At 45.3% G+C, this 17,716-nt stretch overlaps 1 protein-coding gene across 4 annotated transcripts in view; it reads right to left on the reverse strand.

Annotated features, from left to right (window-relative positions):
- Positions 1–17,716, reverse strand: part of CCDC186 (coiled-coil domain containing 186) — a 47,310-nt gene that overhangs the window by 19,651 nt on the left and 9,943 nt on the right. For all 4 annotated transcript variants that reach the window (XM_077930246.1, XM_077930247.1, XM_077930245.1 and 1 more), the window contains 5 exons: positions 14,038–14,711; positions 8,944–9,070; positions 7,651–7,779; positions 5,619–5,831; positions 1,583–1,702 (listed from right to left, as the gene is read on the reverse strand). In XM_077930246.1, the coding sequence (XP_077786372.1) occupies positions 1,583–1,702; positions 5,619–5,831; positions 7,651–7,779; positions 8,944–9,070; positions 14,038–14,696 (1,248 nt within the window). In that variant the 5' untranslated portion in view covers positions 14,697–14,711. The remainder of the gene's footprint in view (positions 1–1,582; positions 1,703–5,618; positions 5,832–7,650; positions 7,780–8,943; positions 9,071–14,037; positions 14,712–17,716) is intronic.

Genomic DNA, 17,716 nt, shown 5'->3' on the forward strand with positions numbered 1-17,716 from the left:
CTGGGACTGAACGACGGGAGCGCACCCCGCCGCAGGGATTCGAACCGCCGACCTTTCGATCGGCAAGCCCTAGGCGCTGAGGCTTTTACCCACAGCGCCACCTGCGTCCCTAAACAATGGTTAGCTACCATTAAATGAGTACAGTGGTACCTCGGGTTACATACGCTTCAGGTTACAGACTCCGCTAACCCAGAAATAGTACCTCGGGTTAAGAACTTTGCTTCAGGGTGAGAACAGAAATCGTGCTCCGGCAGCGCGGTGGCAGCAAGAGGCCCCATTAGCTAAAGTGGTGCTTCAGGTTAAGAACAGTTTCAGGTTAAGAACGGACCTCCGGAACGAATTAAGTACTTAACCCGAGGTACCACTGTATGTAGAACAACGACAGTAAGTTCAGGACTGCATGGAAATGACAAAATTCCTGCTTAATGCCAGCAGCAGAGGACGAAATTAAAAATCCAATAGAAAAATAAATAAAGCTAAATTCTTTGGAAACGAAGGAACATAAAGGCTTAGATTGTAATCTCATTTATACCTATTTTGAGAGTAAACTTCAGTGACGTCAGAAGGACCAGTGTCTGAACAAACATGGACAGGATGGGGTGGCAGCCTTCACTGCTTTCCTTAAGCAACCAAGGGCATATCTGATTATCACAACACCACCACCCCCTAAGATATGGTTGTTGAAAATTATATTTATTAACCAGCAGACACTGGATGAAGATCCCATTATTATCCAAGAGCAGTCTGTGTGAAACTGTTTGATGTGTTAAATTCTTGACTATTGGGTCACTATGAATTTGAAACGTTTTTTAGCCTCACAATACTAAGAAATGCCTACTTGTCCATCCCCACCAAGTGAAGTGTTTAAAAAGGTAAAGGTAAAGGACCCCTGACAATTAAGTCTAGTCGCGAACGACTCTGGGGTTGCAGCACTCATCTTGCTTTAGTGGCCAAGGGAGCCAACGTTTGTCCGCAGACAGTTTTTCCGGGTCATGTGGCCAGCATGACTAAGCCGCTTCTGGCGAACCAGAGCAGCACACGGGAACGCCGTTTACCTTCCCGCCGGAGGGGTACCTATTTATCTACTTGCACTTTGACGTGCTTTTGAACTGCTAGGTTGGCAGGAGCTGGGACCAAACAACGGGAGCTCACCCCGTCGTGGGGATTCGAACCGCCGACCTTCCGATCAGCAAGCCTTAGGCTCTGTGGTTTAGACCACAGTGCCACCCAAGTCACTAGTGAAGTGTTTAGTGCAACCCAAAAATCTTTCACCAGTAACTCATCTGATCCAGAAGAGGAGGTCTCCTGCACAGAATTACAGCAGAACTACACTGCTAAGTTTATAGGTTTTCATTTCATGCCAGTTCTCAACCTTTTACCCAACTTTCATTGCTCCGATTACACGCAGACACTGAATAGCACCATTAAAAAAACCCCACTCTCATTCCAGTTAAGCTCCCATTGTGTTAATCAACTTGTCCTACATTCACAGCAACAGCCAATCAAACCTTGTACCACATGCTTTACAAAGAGACATAGGAGCTGCAGTGAAAATGTCCCTCGATAACATTAGCACACCTACCTTGTGTAAATCCATTTCAGCCTTCAATTTGTTTTGGGCCCATTTTACTTTGATCACATGAGAGTTCATTTCTTCTTTTAATTTCTCTATTTCTCTTGACATTCTGGTGGCTTCAGCTTCCTTGAAAAGAATAATTTTAGATTATTAGGTTTGAAATGAAGCCTTTTAAATGGATAGGCCCAGAGCGGCAGAAATACAAGCGACCTTTCTGCAAGCAGTGGGGAGTTAAGCATGCACACAATGATTTCACTGGAGTGGAACAAAATGTATTTGTAGTCTTCTTGTCTTCAGGGAATTCTGCTTGCCTGTCACTGAACTATGACAGTCACGCTGAAAAGGTCTCATCTCTGGAAAAGTCTTTGAACTTCTGTTTTGCAATCTAATGTGACTATTGATAATGCAATGCTTCGTGTCATATATTATGGCAACAAATATATATAATAAGGTATCACATCTGAATTCTTGAGAGCTCTTCAAATCCTGTGTTTACCCTGCCCCAACTTCTCACTTCATCTTTTCCTCCTCCTACCTTCCTTGTCTTTCCCCTCATCCTTCCTCCTTCTCTTCCTTAATATCATCTAGCTTTAGAGGTCATTTGTTTCCTCATTTGGCATTGTAAATACATGTAATTTGGAGGAAAAGAGAAAGAAAAAGCAACACAATATCTGTACTGGGGAAAAAACATTCTGCCAAATGTAGGTTTTGCATTCTTCAACTGCTTTATAATAAGTCAGAAGCAATTTAAACTTAATGTACAAAAATGCCTTAGACATGATTACACAGTTTCCAGGAAATCCAGTGTCAAGGAAAATATCAATATCACCATGTGGGGGCAGCAAAATCTTCATAGTATTGAAATCATTCTCTGAAGCGACAAAGCAGTGCAAAATCGCCCCGCCCCCCCAACCTTCCAGGGCCCACTTGTCCAGTCCTGAACTCTAATGGGACTATTTTTCCTGGAAAAATTATCGAGTGATGGAGGCAGATCAGCAGAGAAGTGCAGTGCATGAGATTTTCCATCCCCATCGCAGCACTGGGCTAGACAGAGAGAGGTTTAAACCAGCTGCTGTCAATTGCAAGAAGCAGTCAACTGAGCCAAGGGCTGTGAAAGTCTGGTAAAGAAGGACTGGTGGACCAGATTAGCCGTGTGGGTCAGCAGTTCACCTCTGTCTTAGAGTTCACTTTCAGAAAAGCTCAATGGTCAGTATATGCAAGTAAAAAACATACAGTGGTGCCTCGCAAGACGAAATTAATTCGTTCCGCAAGTCTCTTCGTCTTGCGGTTTTTTCGTCTTGCGATGCACGGTTTCCCATAGGAATGCATTGAAAATCAATTAATGCGTTCCTAGGGAAACCGCCTTCAGACCAGGTCCGGGGACAGTCTGTCCCCGGACCTCTTCTGAAGGCTGGGGGGGGGGGGGAACAAGGGCTTTTCTTCCCACCCCCAGCATTTTAAAAAACCCCGGGACAGCGGAGGACTTCTCCGCTCTCCGAGGCGATTTAAAAGCCCCTGGGAAGGCAGGCAGGGGGGACAAAGACTTTCGCCCCCCGCCCGCCTTCAGAAGGTGTTCCCGCCCCCGCCCCGCTTCGGAACAGCTTTCCGAAGTGGGGCGGCTGGGGCAGGTGTCCCCGCCCCCCCTCCCCACTTCGGAACAGCTTTCCAAAGTGGGGCGGCTGGGGCAGGTGTCCCCGCCCCCCTCCCCACTTCGGAACAGCTTTCCGAAGTGGGGCGGCTGGGGCAGATGTCCCCGTCCCCCCTCCCCACTTCGGAACAGCTTTCCGAAGTGGGGCGGCTGGGGCAGATGTCCCCGCCCCCCCTCCCCGCTTCGGAACAGCTTTCCGAAGTGGGGCGGCTGGGGCAGATGTCCCCGCCCCCCCTCCCCGCTTCGGAACCGCTTTCCGAAGTGGGGCGGCTGGGGCAGGTGTCCCCGCCCCCCCTCCCCGCTTCGGAACAGCTTTCCGAAGTGGGGCGGCTGGGGCAGGTGTCCCCGCCCCCCCTCCCCACTTCGGAACAGCTTTCCAAAGTGGGGCGGCTGGGGCAGGTGTCCCCGCCCCCCCTCCCCACTTCGGAACAGCTTTCCGAAGTGGGGCGGCTGGGGCAGATGTCCCCGTCCCCCCTCCCCACTTCGGAACAGCTTTCCGAAGTGGGGCGGCTGGGGCAGATGTCCCCGCCCCCCCTCCCCGCTTCGGAACAGCTTTCCGAAGTGGGGCGGCTGGGGCAGATGTCCCCGCCCCCCCGCCCCGCTTCGGAACAGCTTTCCGAAGTGGGGCGGCTGGGGCAGATGTCCCCGCCCCCCCTCCCCGCTTCGGAACAGCTTTCCGAAGTGGGGCGGCTGGGGCAGATGTCCCCGCCCCCCCGCCCCGCTTCGGAACAGCTTTCCGAAGTGGGGCGGCTGGGGCAGATGTCCCCGCCCCCCCTCCCCGCTTCGGAACAGCTTTCCGAAGTGGGGCGGCTGGGGCAGATGTCCCCGCCCCCCCGCCCCGCTTCGGAACAGCTTTCCGAAGTGGGGCGGCTGGGGCAGATGTCCCCGCCCCCCCTCCCCGCTTCGGAACAGCTTTCCGAAGTGGGGCGGCTGGGGCAGATGCCCCCGCCCCCCCTCCCCGCTTCGGAACAGCTTTCCGAAGTGGGGCGGCTGGGGCAGGTGTCCCCGCCCCCCCTCCCCGCTTCGGAACAGCTTTCCGAAGTGGGGCGGCTGGGGCAGATGTCCCCGCCCCCCCTCCCCGCTTCGGAACAGCTTTCCGAAGTGGGGCGGCTGGGGCAGGTGTCCCCACCCCCCCCCCCCTTCGGAACAGCGTTTTAAAATGCTGGGGGTCGGGAGCGAAGCGCTGCCGACCCCCAGCATTTTAAAATCTCCCCGTGTCCCGGGAAGATTTTAAAATGCTGGGGGTCGGGCTGCCGACCCCCAGCATTTTAAAACCTTCCCGGGACACGGGGAGATTTTAAAATGCAGGGGGTCGGCAGCGCTTCGCTCCCGACCCCCAGCATTTTAAAACCTTCCCGGGACACGGGGAGATTTTAAAATGCAGGGGGTCGGCAGCGCTTCGCTCCCGACCCCCAGCATTTTAAAACCTTCCCGGGACACGGGGAGATTTTAAAATGCAGGGGGTCGGCAGCGCTTCGCTCCCGACCCCCAGCATTTTAAAACCTTCCCGGGACACGGGGAGATTTTAAAATGCAGGGGGTCGGCAGCGCTTCGCTCCCGACCCCCAGCATTTTAAAACCTCCCCGGGACAGAGACTTCTCTGCTGTCCCTTGGAGATTTTAAAATGCTGGGGGTCGGCAGCGAACGCTTCGCTCCCGCCCGCCAGCATTTTAAGATCGCCCCCGGCAGGCGGGGGGAAGGCAGGCGGGGGGGAGCAAAGACTTTTGCCCCCCGCCGGCCTTCAGAAGAGGTCCTCTTCTGAAGGCCGGCTGTGGGCGAAAGTCTTTGCTCCCGACCGCCAGCATTTCCCTATGGGCTTTCGTCTTGCGATGCAAGCCCATAGGGAAATTCGTCTTGCGAAGCGCCTCCAAAACAGAAAACCCTTTCGTCTTGCGGGTTTTCCGTCTTGCGAGGCATTCGTCTTGCGGGGTACCACTGTATAAGAAAATAATTATTTGTGGGGGGGGGGGGGACCTATATTAAAAAATTTATGCTAGAAACCGAAAACTGCAACCTTAATTTTTACATGCAACATATAAATATACATTGAGCATCTTCATTCTAGGTAGTTAAAAAGTTTTCTAGGCAAGGAGACCTTCATCTCCCCCCCCCCCCAATCAAAAAAAGAAGAAACAAAGATGCCACATATTTATTTGATCATGTACCATACAACACCCCGATTTGGGATTAAGGTCTATAGAAGTGTAGCTTTTTGCCACTGTATTCAAATCAGCCCCCTTTCTACTAGAACTCTCAACTTCATCTGACTCAATATATTCTATTTCCCATTCACTTGAAAGAGATGCCAAGTCCTTTCAGCATTTTAATCCCATTTCTGTAATTCAAGGTAAGCCGCAGGAATACAAAAGAAAACTCAACATGAAGTGGATATACCTTGGTTTCAAAGAGCTGGTGCAAACGTCCTTTTTCCTGGGAAAGCTGCTTTATTTTGTTAATTTGCTTTTCAATTTCTTTATTTGCATCTCTCAATTTTCTTTCAAGTATTTCTTTTTCCTTTCGGAGGTCTAGGGACTCCTTCTCTCCTCGAACGTATTTCATTACCATGGCTTCTTTTTCTTGGCGGGCTTCTTCACATTTCTTGTTTGCCTTAGAATATCAAACACTACAAGTTTACTTTAGGTAATGAGAGTGAATATATGCCTCCCCTCCCCATTCGTCAAGATAATAAGAATACAAAATCACTGCAACTGAAGCAATGTGATCTAAATTCATGACCGAAGAATGCCTAGCTTCCAGTGGAATGTAGAAAAGGAGGTGGAAGAAGAAAATGAAAATATGACTCAACCTAGGACTTTTAATCTGAACCTTTCAAAGCCAGAACAGATAAAATAAATGTGTTGCTGGTCAAAGCAGCTTGCAGTCTAAAAGTAAATTAAATAAATGGAATGGAGGGAAAAGGGGGAAATGACAGGGAACAAGAATATACAGATAAATAAGTAAATAGTATTTTGTAACCCTTATCACATTTATGTCTTGCATTTTCTTGAACATTTCAGAGCAATGGGGTTATGCCATTTTAATAACCTTTAGAACAGGGATGAGAAGCTCTCTTTTTGTTGTGGGGAACATTTTCCAGGAGTAATCTGTAGAAGACCAATGGGTAGGACCATCCGCTTTCTTATTCTGCCACTCCCCCCCACCCCACCATTTGTATCCATGTAAAATGAGTACAATGGATTCAGATTGCGCCCTGCAGTGTAAGAGTCGTCACTCTTTCAGCCTCAACACTATGCTATACAGTGGTACGTCTGATTGCGAACGGGATCCATTCTGGAGCCCCGTTCGCAACATGAGCAGAATGCAACCCGTCTGCGGGTCACGATTCGCCGCTTCTGCGCATGCGTGTGATGTCATTTTGTGCATCTGCGCGAGCGGCGAAACCCGGAAGTAACCCTTTCCGGTACTTCCAGGTCATCGCAGGACGCAACCTGAAATCACGCAACCTGAAGCAAATGTAACAAGAGGTATGACTGTATTGGTAACTGTGAAAAGATAGTCACTCTGTCTGTCTGGATAACAGTACAGTCATACCTCAGGTTACAGACGCTTCGGGTTGCACAATTTCGGGTTGCGCACTGTGCCGAACCCAGAAGTACTGGAATGGGATACTTCTGGGTTTTGGCGCATGCGCAGAAGTGCTAAATCACGCTTTGCGCCAAAGCGCCAAATTATGACCCGCGCATGCGCAGACGCTGCGGGTTGTGAACATGCTTCCCGCACCGATCACGTTCACAACCCAAGTGTCCACTGTACTAGAACACCAATAGTAATGGAATGCTGAATACTGTCTCACCATATTAGTTTTAACAGAAGGTGTCTTATGTACTTTGCACACACGGGATGGGAATATATCTCATCTTGCCTTCAAGGTTCTCTCTACCCCCAACTTTTATCCTTATAACATTATAACCTATGGTTGCAACAACCAAAGCTTGTCTCAGAGGATGTATTCTGGACACATCTTCAGCAATTGCAAAATCCAGAACGGAGATTATATGAGTGACTTGACATCCATCTACAGTCATACCTCATGTTACAGACACTTCAGGTTATGTGTTTTCTGGTTACGGACCGCGGGAAACCCGGAAGTACCGGAACGGGTTACTTCTGGGTTTCGCCGCTCGCGCATGCGCAGAAGCACTAAATCACGCTTTGCGCATGCACAGAAGTGCCAAATTGCACTGGAGCCGGCGCAGATGTGGCACTTCAGGATGCGAATGCTGCGGACGTCCCTCCATCATGGATTACGTCCGCAACCTGAAGTTCCACTGTACAGTCATCAGCACCAGCCAAAATATGTTTAGCTTTCAACTAAATACTTGAAGATATTTAATGCATACAGTGCCTATATCATCCTTCACGTTCCTACAGAAAGCACAACAAAAACTTTTTTTAAAAGAGTCACCTGATCTGTACGAAAAGCCATCTCTTTGTGCAGTTGTTGTATGGCATTTTTCGCAGCAGCATCTTGGGATAACAGTTTATCTTTAGCAGCTTTAACTTCTTTTTGGAGATCCTCTATTCTGGCCTCTAACTGCAAAGAGAACATTATGTATTTCAACCATGAGCCAAAAAAGTGATCTGCAAAATTTGCAACTTGAGTAGAGGTTTTTAAAAATGTCATTGCATTTATACTTTGGGAGCAGTTTGCAAAAGATCTCGACAACCTAAAGCAGCAGCAATATGCATCACGTGGTGCTGGTCCTGCCAAGGCAGCAAATCAAACCATATTGCCATCACCATCATGATTCCAAGTTCTGACAATAATTTCAGCACAGCTGTAGTCTTAAGTATTCATCTGGTATCCACAGGCAATAAGGAGCGATCTGATATCTAAGGGACAAAGCACTCCATCCCTATTCCCAGTCGGGCCAAACACAGAAATCCTACAGGCTGCTGGAGGGATGATCCCTCCTTTGACAGCTCCCAGAGTCTAACAGTTAAAAAACAAAAAACATCTGGCAGGGTAGTTAATTTTGTAGCCTTGTTTACAAGCCTAAGTTTAACACACTTTTACTTCTGGTAAGCATGGAAAACTAAACAGTGACATACAGTGGTGCCCCGCAAGACGAATGCCTCGCAAGACGAAAAACCCGCTAGACGAAAGGGTTTTCCGTTTTTGAGTTGCTTCGCAAGACGATTTTCCCTATGGGCTTGCTTCAATTTTTCCCCGCTCCCCCCCCCCTTTTTCTAAGCCGCTAAACCGCTAATAGCCTTTTAGCCGCTAAGCTGTTAAGCCTTTAACAGCCGCTAAGCAGCTAAACCGCTAATAGCGCTAATCCGCTAATAGGGTTGCTTCGCAAGATGAAAAAACCGCTAGACGAAGAGACTCGCGGAACGGATTATTTTCGTCTTGCGAGGCACCACTGTATAATGCAATATGCTGCTCTATTAAAAAGAGAATCAAAATATTGCCCCAGGGGCTTCCATGTACATCTCAGTGCAAATAAAAGATATACTATTTCCCTTGAAAACACTCTAACACTAAATATTTGCTGCCAAACAAAAGTTCAAGGCAATTCAGGCAGCAACCTTCCTATACACAGCCTAGAGTTGGGACTCATTGAACTCCGTGGGACACTTCTGAGTCAACAGGTATATGAAGAAATACGAACACTGAACCAAGTATCTGAAAGTACAAATAGAAATACAAGTGAAATATCTTGAACAAGGCATGAATATGTCTAAAACTCCATACCTGTTTAATAATGCCAAGGTGCTGTTTTTCAGTTTCTGTTCTTTTCTTCAATTCGTCTTTTAAGTCGTCCTTTTCTGAACAAATGCCCAAAATTAGTTCCTGGTGCTTTTTGTTTTCTTTAATCAATCTGTCCAATGAAATAATTAAAAGAATATCCGATGAAGCAGAGCCCAGTGTGTATGACGAAAAGATAACTACATTGCCAAACCCTGGATTGCCACAGACCCAAAATTTTCTCAAGGGCTTCTTAACCCCCCCTGTTCTCAGGCTAAGGCAGAGTCCACCTTCTTGGTCCTCAGGTCCTCCCTCACCATTACACCCCCCAAATTGACTAGACTTCTACCACTTCTGCCCCATCCATTTTACAACGGTTTCCACATTTTACAAGAAAAATTTGGATGTTTTTCCATGTAACAATCACCTATCACACGACACCACTAGAGGTGAGCACAGGGGACATGGAGACACTCCACACACTTGAGATGGCCACATGGCAAGGTGCTCTTAAACGTTACAGCAGCTGATGGCCAGGGGTAGTTTTAAACTGCTTCCATGTGGCTTAAAGAAAGAATAAATAAAGTCCGACATTTACTTCAGAGGGAAACATAGAATCAAAGAATTGTGCAGTTGGAAGGGACTGAGGGTCATATAGTTGAATCCTCTGCAGTGCAGTAAGAACATAACATTAGAGGAGTCCCTGCTGAACTGGCCCGCTAACCTATTTAACCCAACACCCTGTTCTCAACAGTGACCAACCAGATCTCTATTGGGAAGCTTATAAGCAGGGCACAAATGTAACAGACTTCCCACTGTTTGTCTCCATTTAGCTAACAGTTACTGAGAGACAAATTCAATGAAGGATAGTTCTTTTTAAAAGCACAAAATGCTTAGGTGTGCTGCTCATATATTAGTAGAGCACTCTGAGTGCACACAAGCAAAATCTCCAGTGAGCTGGAGCCACAGGAACAATCCTCAAAATACAAGAATCTCATTTGTTTAACAAAACAAATCACAAAGACTCCTATGATACTTTGGTCTGAAAGTTTGAATTAAAAGAAAGAAACTGAGTAGTATTTCAGATCAAACTGCACATTTAGAGCATACAAAGCACTTCACTGTTGTCTAGGTAATAAAGCCACAAAGAGAAAGAATAGGCATGTGTTTAATTTGCTGGCTCCATGCCTTCGAACACTACAGCCAAATCAAAATCTCAAAAGATTTACAACCTGGCAGCTTTAATAATACTCTGGCCAAAAGTTGCCCAAACTTATTCAACTCTGTTCAAGGTGCCCTTTAGAAAATTTGCAAATGGCCAACAGCAACTTCACAACAAGACCTCAAACAGCGACAGGCCAGGGTTTTTTTTTTATAGTCTCATGGATGAAACAACATAATTAAATTAAAGATGTGGTCAGAAGGTCCAAGGCTGCCTAGGGAGAAAAGAAAAGCTGGTTTGCCTGTAGCACATCACACAAATAATACTGAACTGGCACAACAAATTTAGCACTGGTTCAACAAAGGCAAGTGAAGCCCAGAACGTTCATGTGAAACAGTTCTGAATTATTGCCAACTCCAAACTATTGCACAATTCACAGCACAAAAGTTCTGAACCACAGCCAATTTGTACCCCAGAAGCACATAAGTCAGAGGTGGGAAACCTGTGGCCTCCAGATATTGTTGGTCCGAGATTCCCATCCATCTCGGCCAACGTGGCCAATTGTCAGGGATGATGGGCGTTGGAAACCAACAAGAAGTAGGTGATTTATGCACGCAGGCTGATAAGGAATAATTCTTCAAAGGATCTAGTCAGAATAGTTTCTGGCAAGGTTCCCAGTTTTGTGAAACTCCCTCCTGGCTGAGACCACAAGCCCCCTCCCCTGGTGCACGTTAGGCTCTTGGTGAAGGACTTTAAAAAAGAAACATATTCAGGAGGCATTTTAAATAAGCTTTTCTGATTTGATGGGTAATGTTAACTGATTTTTATCATCTCTACCTCTTTTGTAACCTCACTGTGTACTTAGAAACTATGTTGTTATATGGTATAGACATTGTTGAACTAAAGAAAGAAATAAAGGTTTTCTTAGTGGGACAGATCTAATGGTAGCGGTTGCTTAGCCATGATTTTGGAATTACAGTGGTACCTCTGGTTATGGGCGGCATCCATTCCGGAGGCCTGGCGGTATCCCGAAAAGTCCGTAACCGGAGGCACCCTTCTGCGCACGCACATGAGGCGAAGATTTGCAACCCGAAGATTATGTATCCAGAGGGATACGTAACCCGAGGTACCACTGTACAACCTCCTCTCATTCTCCACTCACCTTACTGCCTTTTACCATCATTTGTTATTGTATGGACACTGACATAAATGCTGCAATCCCAGACTCACTTACCTGGGAGTAACCCCACTGAACACAAAGGAACTCATTTCTTAAGTAGGCATGTCCCATAGGATTGTCCTTAGCACAGTAACCACTAAATGTCTTGGTAAAAAAGGATGGGTTAAGCAGCCCAAGAAGAAACATCAGTGCATGTATTACAACAAGGAACAGGGTAGGGTTACCTCAAGATTGGTGGTAGAAGGAGGAGGCTATGTATGGGAGGGGAGCACAAAATCCTGTGTCCTATTCCTATTTCTTTAGCCATAGTTTAAAAAAACCAAAGACTGCTGAACTCCAGCACCAGCCTACTGAAATTACACCGCCCAAGGGCCACCTTTGATTCTCAGTGAAATTCTGTTTCTTTTGGAAACGGAAGTTTACCTCAGTTCAAAGTGGACCAAAGTAAAATTTACCTAAAACATACAGTAAACATGTTTCCTGCAAGATTGGGAAGTTATTACATCACAGGGTTTGGTTGGTTTAGACTCGCAGCAGAGGACATTTCCTGTAACTGCAAGATCCAGTGATAGCTTATGTATAAAATCAATATTTTTAAGAACTTAAAAAACACAGCTGTTTGGAAGTTTTTCACACACCATCCTGTCATGGCTGGAAAGTCTCTTTGTAATCACAGACATGCTCTGGGAAGGTCTTTGCTGATAAACAATTCACAAGCGAGAGTATAGCTTACTTACTGGGGCAGGATACTCTACCTTGCCCCAGAAGCAGCTTTAAAAGAGAAAGAGAACGAAAGAGAGAGAGAGAGAGAGAGAGAGAGAGAGAGAGAGAGAGAGAGAGATTAAAAAGAGTATTGGGTTGCTATTTTTTGCCAAGAAAAAAATTGAACCTATTGCCCTTACTATTTTCCATATACACAGTTACTTTCTTATAAATAAGGTAAAGTGTTAGGATGGTGACATCAGCATATTTTTACATGTGTAAGTGAGCAAAATATATATTTGGACAGACTGGCACGGCCATTATCACATTACAAAATACACATCCTCATACACAGAGGCCCATACATACGTCAGTGTGACATGGAAATCTGCCCTGCCAGCTGTCAGGCCACTGCAGAGGGATGAGAGACATGGACCAGAAGAGCAGAAGAGATAGATAATTTATTTGATTTTGGTCTCTCTTTTAAGTTTCTGTGGCATCCATTTCTTCCTTCATCAGAAGATTCTAGTGACATTATGTGTTCTAGTGCACTTTAATGTGCTTCTGATTATTTCATGTTATTAGATAACCTTGTTCAGTAGCAACACATTCAATTAATTGTTCATTCTCTCTTCTTGCTTCAGTTACTCTGTGATGTAAGGCTTCAAGCCTGGAAGAAGACTCAAAGGAAGGAGGGTCCTACACAGCTTCTCAAATACTGTTGGAGAACACCTCAGGTTTCTAAGCTCTGACAAAAAAATAATAATGTTGTTGTCCAAGGCCAAAAGTTCTGATTATCCTACTGATCTGCATATTAGTCACCATATTTGTCTTTTCTTTGGTAACTACATTAAAACATGCACAAATACTACAGATTTCGATGACGTCTGCATGCAAGTAGCTGTGCTACATCATATGCCTAGTCAGTAAGTTCTAAAAATTGCTGTACTAAGAAGCAACTGGTGTGTTTAACCCTACATCACTGCAGGCCTGTTTCAAACCCTCGCTAAAAGTAATTCAAATGAGGTAGCAAATAAGCTACTACAAATGACTGCATTCTTCCTCTAATATTAAAGTACCAGCGGGCTGTCTTCAATAGTGGCTTTGCCAGTAGTGGAACCCACTACCATTTGGGCAAAGCAGCAGCATCCGATTTTTGCCACAACCCCTATCTACTGGAGCCCTCTGCACAGTATCCCATAGTATTCCAGAGGGCCTCCCAAGCCCATGCAGCTGCTTTTCAGGGGGCATAAGGAACTGCAGTGGGTAGAGAGGTACCAAGCAGCAAAGTGATCCTTGGATACAAGCTGGGGCCAGAGCTAAACTGCAATGAGATAAATTTAGTTTAACCTGAATGAAACACAGTTAAAAGAAAACCAAGGTTCCTGCCAGGTTGGTTTTTTCCTGCCCATTAATGTTCTAGATTTAAATGTACTACAAACACGGTTGTAGAATCCAATTGTGGCAGTGAGAATAAGGAAACACCTCACAGGAAAGAGGTTTAGCATTCTGTCCCCCCATCCTCACTGCAAAGTACCCCTCCCTGGAGTGTATTGCAAAGGAAAGGGGCTTTTGGACTAACATACAGTAACCAATAGTTTGATCCTCAAAGGCATTAGAATTTACTCTTATCCATTAAACAGAAGACCCGCACACCGAACCCCAAACTGTTTTTGAAAGCTACTCAGTTTCAAACACACCATGTCTGAATCCATCAACTGAAGGAGAGTATATATAAAAAAAGACACAGAAATCTAAAGCCCCACAGAACACCTGACACACAGTTATTTGAATTTTGGCATGCGATTGCCTTACCTAACGTAAGCTTGGGAAACCATATGGTCACTTTATGGACTGATGAGTTTATATATGAATTAATCTCTCTGCCTACTGAAAACTGAAAACGTTCCTGCAAAGCAATGTTGTTTGCCCAAGCTGACCATTTAGCCACAAAGACATCACTATAGTTACACAGCACAAAGCTGTAACTCCACAATACGTAATGAATAACATTCATGTTTAAAGATCTATGTGCGGATGTTTGCCCGGTACTCACTTCTTTATTGTGTGTTCTTGCTGCAGATATTTATCTTGCATGCATTTTTCAAGTACAGCCAAGGTAGCTTCACTCTTGCACACCCCATTTGGAAGTTTATGGTCTTTCAACAAACCCGTCGATAGTAGTTCAGACTCTATTTCTTCTAACAAAGCTTCCTGACAAGAAGCGTTCTGAATAGTTGAGATAAGATTCTTAGTACAATCTGTGTCATAAGGGCTTTCTGAGCAGACCCCGTGAGGCCCTTTCATATCGTCATGCAATAGGTGTACCAGGGATCGATCTGTGTCATCAGTTTTAGAAACTTCTCCTTTACAGTCTCCCATAGGTAAGCAGTCCTCTTTTGTCTGCATTTCAAATGGTTTAGCACAACAATCTCCACCTCCATCTCCATTAACGTCTGGTGTAGGCTGTGCATCAACAACATCCCCATTTCCACTTGCATCAAGAGCTGTTGAACTGGGATCCAGTGTCAATTGTTTATTTTCTACGCTCAAAGGGCTTTTTTCACCTCCAGTGTCTGCAGTCTGTAGACTATCCTGAATTCCCAATGTTTTCTCTGCTTCTTCAACAGCTGATGAGCTAGAAGATACGTCATCAGTCTTTGAAAGGTTGACCGGATTCAGAGGACTTTGCTCTTCTTGTAATTGCTCATCCATCTTTCCACCAAGACTCTGGGAAGAAAACGTAAGAGTAAAATAGTTTTGAGTCATAAAACATTTTTTTTTTCTGTAATAACCTTGATCGCTTTCAACAACTACCAAAGATACACAGATGAGTATCAGCATAGATTGAGTCATAAAACCTAAAAAAAGGGCAAGTTAGATACTTCGGGATTTAACTCTTTAACCAAATATTTCTAATGCGGTGGTTTCCAACCAGTGTGCCGTGGCCTCTGTCCCTCTTTCCTTCCCTCCCTCCTTTGATGCCCTCTCACATCTCTGCCTCCCAAAATCTTGCACAGCTGTAGACTTGTAGGTGAATGGTACCTCTGGGGCTGGCCAGGGGGTCTGCTTGCCAGGAGCTGAGACGGCCTCAGAGTAAGCAAGCAAGCAAGCAAGCAAGCAAGCAAGGAAGGAGGGAGGCCAGCCAGTCCGTCTGCCAGCCCTTGCTGTTGGGAATGGACAGACAAGTCCCAGATTTCTGTGGGGCAGTGTGAGGAGGCACTTCTCTTTGAGAGTGAGTGGGGGGTGGGGCAGCTCAGATAACAGGGGCAGCAGCAGTGGCGGCCCAGAGGACTCCCAAGGAGAGGCGAGGAGGCTGAGGGAACACTCCACAAAAGAGCGGGTTCGAAAAAGGGTGAGAGACTGCCAGCTCTGCAGGCAAGGGGTGACATAACTGGGCTCCTGAGCCCCACAGGGGTGCTGCAGAAAGAATGTAGTTGGTCAAGGGCGCTGTGGGCTCAAAAAAGTTGAAAACCTATGTTCTAATGAACTATGTCTGTACAAACACACAAGGCGGTAACACTTTGCACTACCACTCCCAGAGGTAAGGTTTATGCTGCATGCCGCACCCAATCCCCACTCATCAGAGCTGTTTCACAGTCCTATATCCATGCTGGGAAATGTAAAGTATAAGAGTATTTTGCTTCCAGTACTTGGAAAGTCAGTGGGTAGCTGGGTTCAAGTGGCATATTGAAAGCCAAATGATCAAGCTGCAGCATTCAACTGATTAATCAACAAAAAGCTTAACTGCACACTGAAAACTTGGCCTGTCCTTTGCCATGACTAGTCAGTGGGGTTTACTATAAGCAAAATGTCTTGATTTGGGACTCCTGAAAGATCTGCTACTGGGCAGGTCATATAGCTGCGCCATCTCCACCCACGCTCCTGTTACCAGATATGATGAGGAAAAAATGTAAAAAGCTTTTCCTGCTTTCTACCCTAGGAAGGGACAAAGTCCATGGCTTTTCTTCAGACGGTATGACTTCTAGGTGATAGAAGCAGATTGTACTCATTGCAATTAATTGATCTTTCACAGAACTGATGGACATTGTACTTGTTTACATTTAAAGGCTCTTCTGGTTACTAGATAACAGGGGTTACTGCATATATATTTAAGGCATTGCCTTACATGTGATATGGGACTCTCTCCCAGAAAACCTATGTGATACTATCTTTTTCTTCTTCCTTCAAATGCCAGCTTAAAACATCTTTCCTAATAAAACCTGTTATCACTCTGCCTGTCTGAAACACATATATGATAGGTGTTGTGATTAAACATTTATCTCACTGATTATTTAGATCCTTTCCAATCTGGGCACAGACCACAGTATGGGACTGAAATCAGCCTTGGTTACCCTTATGGATGACCTTCATTGAGAAAAAGACGGGAGGAGTATGTCCAATGATATCCAACCATATACCAAAACCTAGTCCTTGATCTTTGGAAGTGTCATGTAAAACTGGAATGACAGTATCTTTAGAGGCATCCCAATCAATGCAGTTTGGAACTGTCCTGCCAAATTGGGCAAAGTTACATTTTGGTACGCCAGTTTGATTCAAAATGGCACCTGGCATTCAAATGTGGACTTAAGGCTGCCTGTTCCACTTCAGGAACCCTGGTGCCAAATTGGGGTATATCTATCTATAAAGTATTAGTAGAATTATTTGGACTCTCCTTCATTGGAGGTTTTTAACCAGATGTTGGATGGCCATCTGTCTTGAATGCTTTAGTCGATATTCCTGCATTGCAGGGGTTGGACTTGGGGTCACTTCAATTCTTTGATTATATGAATTAAAATATATACATATTAAATATCACATATAATGAAAACATCACAGCCTAAGTGGCCCTAATATAGAACATTCCAAAGGGCTGATTTTGACCAGCTGATGATTACAGAGGTTCATCCTATCTATACTTAAAAACAGTTGTAAAAACAGGAAGAATAAATTTACAAGATAATAAAATAATAATCATAGAAAGCTTAAAAAGAATGAATGACATAAAATATATTCCATGGTGCAATGCAAGGTTCATATTTCTACCAACCATACCAAATGTTCATGAATGTTGCCAAAGAAACTTATTTAGTGGGACTGTGCCAACGGAGAGATTGTTTGGTCATATAAATCACAAACGACTCCCAAGCAGAAGCAAAGTATTTTTTGAGTCAGTTTTTCAGAAATAGCAATGACTATGACTTTCTTATACCACAGAATAACAAGATGCATCCTTCCACCCTTGAGAGATCACTGGATTAGCAGCAACCAACAGATATAGAATTTACTGTTGAGCAGTAAGGTCGGCATTGTCACCATCAAAATTAGATAAGAGAGACATAGCTTAGTATCCAAGGTGATCTGTTTGCCAACAATACTACCTATCTCCATTGGAACCTACTTACAGAATTTGTGTACATAATTACAGTTCCACCACATATGCAAATATGTTCCTCGTACCTTACAACCCCGCCAGCATAAGGGGGAACCAGATCTTACAGTATGAGCTAGTCAGACCAGAGTTAAAAACCAGCACTGAACCACTCCCTAATGTTAGCAGACATGGACCTAAAGGGATAAGCGGACCAGATCTTAAGCCACTGAGAATTTTTCAGTTCACCTATAGGGTTCATTTCCCACACTGATTTCAAAGCAGTAAGTGGAAAGACCCTGCCTTTTGGGGTGCTTGCCACAGCCAGATGTTCCTAAGGTTCCAGGGCTCTAGTGGCTACAGC

Source organism: Podarcis muralis, chromosome 6 (genome assembly GCF_964188315.1).
Source record: "Podarcis muralis chromosome 6, rPodMur119.hap1.1, whole genome shotgun sequence".
Taxonomy (NCBI): domain Eukaryota; kingdom Metazoa; phylum Chordata; class Lepidosauria; order Squamata; family Lacertidae; genus Podarcis; species Podarcis muralis.